General features: G+C 44.0%; 1 protein-coding gene across 1 annotated transcript; it reads right to left on the minus strand.

Annotated features, from left to right (window-relative positions):
* Window positions 1–565: 565 nt before the first annotated feature.
* Window positions 566–4,852, minus strand: prlhr2a (prolactin releasing hormone receptor 2a). The gene is made up of 3 exons (XM_034596746.1): window positions 4,609–4,852; window positions 2,601–3,084; window positions 566–1,398 (listed from the first exon to the last, which is right to left on the minus strand). The coding sequence occupies exons 1-3, from the start codon at window positions 4,784–4,786 to the stop codon at window positions 762–764; spliced, it is 1,299 nt and encodes a 432-aa protein (XP_034452637.1). The 5' UTR covers window positions 4,787–4,852; the 3' UTR covers window positions 566–761.
* Window positions 4,853–5,971: the final 1,119 nt, after the last annotated feature.

Below are 5,971 nucleotides of genomic sequence, written 5' to 3' on the forward strand. Positions count from 1 at the left end.
GCGAGCATTACAAACAGCTGTGACCTACTCTATATCTCTGTAACTAGAGATCTGCATTAGCTGTTATTAGTAACACATGAATTCTCCATCTGAACAGTCAGAGGTCAACAAGTAAGGCGACTGCACATCGACTGTTGGCTATATAAAGATGGACGACTTGTCTCTACTTCCTCCCACTATCCAGATATGAAGCCATATATCCTGGATACGAATGCATCTTACACCAGACTGTGTCGGTGAGTGTGGATGGAGCCACACCGATACACACGCTTGACCAATCACGAGTCAGTCTCAGCCTTCAATCATGACGTTTCACCCCATTTTTATAACATCAAATAACTAATGAATTCCAAGCGTACCGGAAATATTTACACTGGAACAAACATACGTGTGCTTCAATCTACCTAAAATGACAGAAACCACCTTTGAGAAACCTTTATTTGACATGTACTTTTTAGTTTGGTCCCATGTCCCATCCTCTAACATGGAGGAGGTAGAGTTTATAACCTATACTGCATCCAACCACAAGATGGCGATCAAGATGTTGGTTTCCCCTTTGGGCAGCTGTCATGTTGTCCATCTTTGTAAACAGCGTTTTGTGCGAACTACAGATACAAATTTAGTGTGGATAGTTTAGGGTGAAAGTTGAGAATCGGACTCATATCTAATTCTGTTATTTGCATGTTTCCAGAACGAGATGAATGAAGTCTGTCCGAAGAAGCAAAGACTTGAAAACAACAGCTGCCTAACACACAGGAGCTTTACAGAACCACGCTGGCTGTGGCACAGTTATTGGCCGAGATGCCGATGCGACGGCGACACGTGAACATCTTGCGGAGCTCGGAGCGGAAGCGGTTGTGCAGCCAGGCGTAGAGGAACGGGTTGCAGCAGGACGAGCTCATGGCACACAGGTGACAGAGCAGCTGGATGAGCAGGAAGTACCTCTTGTCGATCAGGTCGATGTCAATGTCGCGCAGAACGTTGAAGACGCTGATGGGCAACCAGCAAACGCCGAACGCCGCCACCACCAGGCTCACCAGGCGGAAGGTCTTGCGTTTGCGCATGCGCTGCGCCTCCGCCTGGCTCTGGGTGTGGTGGCCGGGCACGACACAGTTCCGCAGCTTGACAGAGATGCACAGGTAGGAGATGCAGAGCGCGGAGAGGGGCAGGACGTAGGTGATGAAGAGGGTGCTGTACGCGTAGGCCAGCCGCTCCCGCTCCTGGCCCATCCAGAACTCCTCGCAGATGGTGAAGCCCTCGTTCTTAAACTCCACGTGGTAGGTGTGAGCCACAGCTGGGGCCACCAGGCTGCAGGACAGCAGCCAGATCCCGGACAGGAGGTAGGTGCACGCCAAGACCGAGATGCGCTTTTTCAGAGGGTGCACTGTGGCGTAGTATCTGTAAAGAAAGAAGAGGAGGAGAGTGGGATTAGATGAGATCTGTCCTGTCTAAAACGTGTGTGTGTGTGGGGGGTGGGGGGGGGGGATGTGGGACATGCCAGCGGACTGAATTTCAAAGAAGAACGTGCAAATGACAGTTCAGCTTTTGTAGCACCACAGATAATAACAGCCTTGTGTAGCTCGGAACAAGAAAAAACATGTTTTTATCTTTACAAATATCACAAATTGGATCTGCGGCTGTCACCATTCTCGACAAGGGAAAGGATTTGTTCCTCTCGAAAACAGCTTGACACAACTAGCGATGGGGAAATTGTACAGTATTTAGTATATAGTCTGACAAATCCCTCTTCCATTCTTTTTGTTCTCCATATCGAGAGATTTACATGTGAAGAGACCCAAAGGAGGGATTCCAGTGAACAGTATCTGTGAAGAGCTGTATCTGCTGTAGTGTGAGCAGCCATGAAAGAAACATCATTATCTCTTTACAGATGAAGCATACATGGTGAACACATGATTAAAACATCAATAAAAGCAGCACAGTGCAAGAATACATTGAAATATTTAGCAGAAAGGAGAAAAGAGGAAGTAAATGTGTGTGGTCACTGTAACCTATGGGATTTTATTTTATTTTATCAGTCAAGGCCGCGGAGTTTCAGGTTTAAAACATGTATCCATGTATCAAATTTCTTCTAGTAAAAGTCTCAAAAATGGTCCATTTGACCTCTAGAAGACTATAGCGTTTAGAGTTCTTGAGCGCGGAGAGAAAACCACTTCAAGATCGGTTATCATTGAAACAACTCAACAGTGCTTCTCAAAGAAAAACCCGAATACACTTCAGGACTCCTGTTACATTATTCAAGAAATTGTTTCAATTATCATTGCCAAAAAATGATGATTATATACACCTATGTGCTTGCATATTTCCACTCCCATCTTTTCAGAGCTGGTATAAAATCATCCACTACATCCAGGTGCTTACATTTGCATCTGCCTCTGCAATTTGATGCAATTTCCTTCAAGAGAGCACCTTGTTTAAAGGAGTTTATGGAAAGGTTGCTAAGTGGGTTTGGATGAAAATCCTCAGAACTTGTTTTGCTTTTTGCTCTTCTGATGACGCATCAGGGAGAGATGCATGCAAACAACAGATCCCATGCTTATTATTATTGTCTGTCCACAGTCACCTGGTTTGTTGTGACGTACCTGTCCACACCGATGGCAGTGAGAGTGAAGACTGACACGTACACCGTCACAGGCTGGATGAGGTAGACCAGGTAGCACATGAAGCGCCCGAACACCCAGCCGTGGGGGTTGAAGGCGTACGCCAGCGTGAAGGGGACGCACGTGGCACACATCAGCATGTCGGAGAAGGCCAGGTTCCCGATGAAAAAGTTGGTGACGTTGTGCATCTTGCGGGTGCAGCAAATGACGTAGAGGAGCAGGTAGTTGCCGAACACGCCCACCAGGGCCACCAGGGTGTAGCAGGGGATGATGAGCGGCTTGAAGGACTGCAGCAGCTCCACGCCCACAAACTGGGGGCTGCGCTTGGAGGAGCTGTTGTGCAGCGCCACCTCAAAGACCTGACCGCTGTCACTCCCATTCACATCATGCAGCATCATGCATGGGGGGGTGAGCTCAGCTGCCCAGCCGCTGCCTGTGCCCTCCATCCCAGAAGGCTGATGTCGACCTGGAGGTGTGAAATCATGACTACAATGCATTGCATGTGATGTTTTGTTGGAAATTTAGTCCAACAAACATCACACAGCACATGGACATATTCACTGTGTCTCTTCCTAAACAACCTTGGAACAAATGCGAAATGTGTACAGTCTCTGTAGGCACATACCAAGGACATACTGAGCAAATCTAAATCCTTCAGATTCAAGTAAAGAACTTCAACAGTACTTCAAAAGATTTGTCCAATGAGAAAATAATTTTTAATAGTTTGCAATGATGGAGAATTGGTTCATGTATTTGCATCATTTCCATCTTTTTCTTTTCAGCTGCAATATTTGCTTCACATACTTGAAGTCGTTGAAGCCAGAGATGTGCTGATATGATGAAAGACATGAGCATGTCATGCAAACTGTTCACGCACAATCAATTTAATAGAAATGTTCCATTTTATAATTTTTCAACCATGTGCGACTGCAGATAAATTGCTCAGTTTAATGAGGCTCTTCTTCTACACATTTATAATTCACATGTGCGCATGAAGCTTCACAGAGAAATGCACTGAATAATAGTAACTGTCTTCTGTTACAGTATCACAATGTCTTTAATGGGTGAGGTTGATTGCTGTATTGTTCTGCCATGAAGTAGCCTATAGGAGCTACATGGGTGCCTTTCAGTTACACTGGATATTATAGATGTGGAGCGCCTGTGCACGTGGAGCCCAGCAGGTGTTGGTTTCCATTCACGTCCGTTCATTTAAAATACGTTAAACCCAGCAGGTGAAAATTAAAAGGTGCATTACGGTGATGTAACAGGGAAATCAAGTCAGCAGTGACACATTAGGCACAAACAAACTTGTATTTTGAATGTCCTGTCCAGATCTTACAGTAATACTACTCAAAACAAGAACATTTGATCACAGATAAAATAAAATACATTTCTGTGAAAAGTGCAGATGATATGTTAAAACATAATTTGTGTCTTAATGTCGTGACTGAATTCCCCCTCAGTCATAACACTCTCTGCGCAGGGTAATCAGCAGCAGGTTGTACTGTGAACTGAAGTGACAGTATCTATATAGGGCTACTGAATATAATGCCAAGTAGAGCCAGATGTTTTTATATCGATTGTTTTAAACACCTCTGTATCCTTTCTGCAAAGAAGACTAAAAGTATATTAAAACGGTGGCAGTAATATTGTGATATTTAATTTAACAGACATCAGTGTACAGTATTATAAATATTTACTGTCTCTCCAATAGAGATTTACAACCTTAGATCCCATGCAGTTAGAAGGAAACTGTACAGCCTCTATGGAACATACATGAACAAATGCAAATCTTTTAAATTCAAATTTAAAAAAAATAAAATTGTCTCGAGAGAAAAACGTTATAAATAATTTGCAATGAGAGTGAACGGGTGCGTGTTTGCGCAATGGTCCACCCACCTTCATCTTTTCAAGTCAAACAATTGCTCCACTGACTTAAAGTCATTCTTGAATCAATTTCCAATCTCGAATGGGAGTAAATGCCTCTCACCTGCCGCGCGTTGCTTTCTCAGTTTCCAGCCACAGAGCGAGTACGAGTGGAGGAGAGATGAGATCCAGCGGAGCCTCTGTGCGCCTTTGGAGAGATGCGCGCCTCTCACACGGACTGACGGCGGAGCAGCGCGACGGAGCCGTGCGTCCTCACTCTGAACCTCCGCACTGTGGATCATGTGCCGGCGTAATTACTGATGTGACAGCCGACATGAGGCGTTCAAGTGTTATGTTGACAGGGGATCAACAGGTGCACACTCCGGGGGACGAGCACGGCTCGGCTTTAAATCTGCGCGTCTTTAAAACTGGACTGACAGGCAGCTCCTATGAATGGCGTGCGTCTCTGGGGGTTCAGTCTGCACATTGTCAACGAGAATATACTCTATATAATAAAGTACAAAACTCCTGTAGTACAGTTACACAAGGCAAAATCTTTCTCTATAGGTTAAAGAGAAATTACAGATTGCTCTACATTTTCACATCTGCTTTTTTACCCTCGAATTTGGCTCAGTGTTCTTCACAGATAAGAAAAGATAAAACAAGATAAGATTAGATACAATACGGTTATGTTTGTTATTGTAAGGTATGATATGATGAAATAAGATACAATGCAATGCGATGCAATAAGATAAGATATACCTTTATTGATCCGTCAATTAAAGATTGACACAGCAGTGCAAGTGGAAAAATTTAGTGAGAAATAGAAATAAGATTAAAAACAATCTAGAATATATAAGATAAAAATAGAAATACCGTATACAATAAAATAGAAATACTACATATATTCAATACTATATACAGGGGAACAACACACCCCTGAAATGTCCATTATCCTAAGCTATTTATATATAACAGTGATGGGTTATTGTGACAGGCACCTTTTAATGTATCCCCCACTGCTGCCTGGATTAATGCAGCAGCAGAGATCCGTGACACAGTGTCTGTAATGTTCGAACTTTCATCCTCCACTGGTCACAAATATTTGTAAAGGGACCAAGGGGGCAGACTGATAAGGAGGTGACGTGATGTGGTGTCTGGATGAGAGGACGGCCACAGATGGAGCTCTGTGGGCAGGGTGTTTGATTTGTGCTAAACTGATTATCAGGACATTCAGTCTCTCCCATAACAAGCCAGACAGCAGAGGGCAAACAATCACTGCTCTGTATGCTTCAATTAGTGGAGCTACTCTGAATCAATAGCCTGCTTTGAAGCCCGAGGAGAAGGCATGGTAAAGGAGATCCTGGTGTGACGTACCCAGGGGAGGTTTAATTCACACAGTGTGTCTGAGGCTTCCGAGTGTTCATTTAATACTTAAGGAGTTTAGCTGTATGTAATTATAGAGGTTAACTCTCCCCGCTCTTCTC

This window comes from Hippoglossus hippoglossus, chromosome 9 (assembly GCF_009819705.1).
Source record: "Hippoglossus hippoglossus isolate fHipHip1 chromosome 9, fHipHip1.pri, whole genome shotgun sequence".
Lineage (NCBI taxonomy): Eukaryota > Metazoa > Chordata > Actinopteri > Pleuronectiformes > Pleuronectidae > Hippoglossus > Hippoglossus hippoglossus.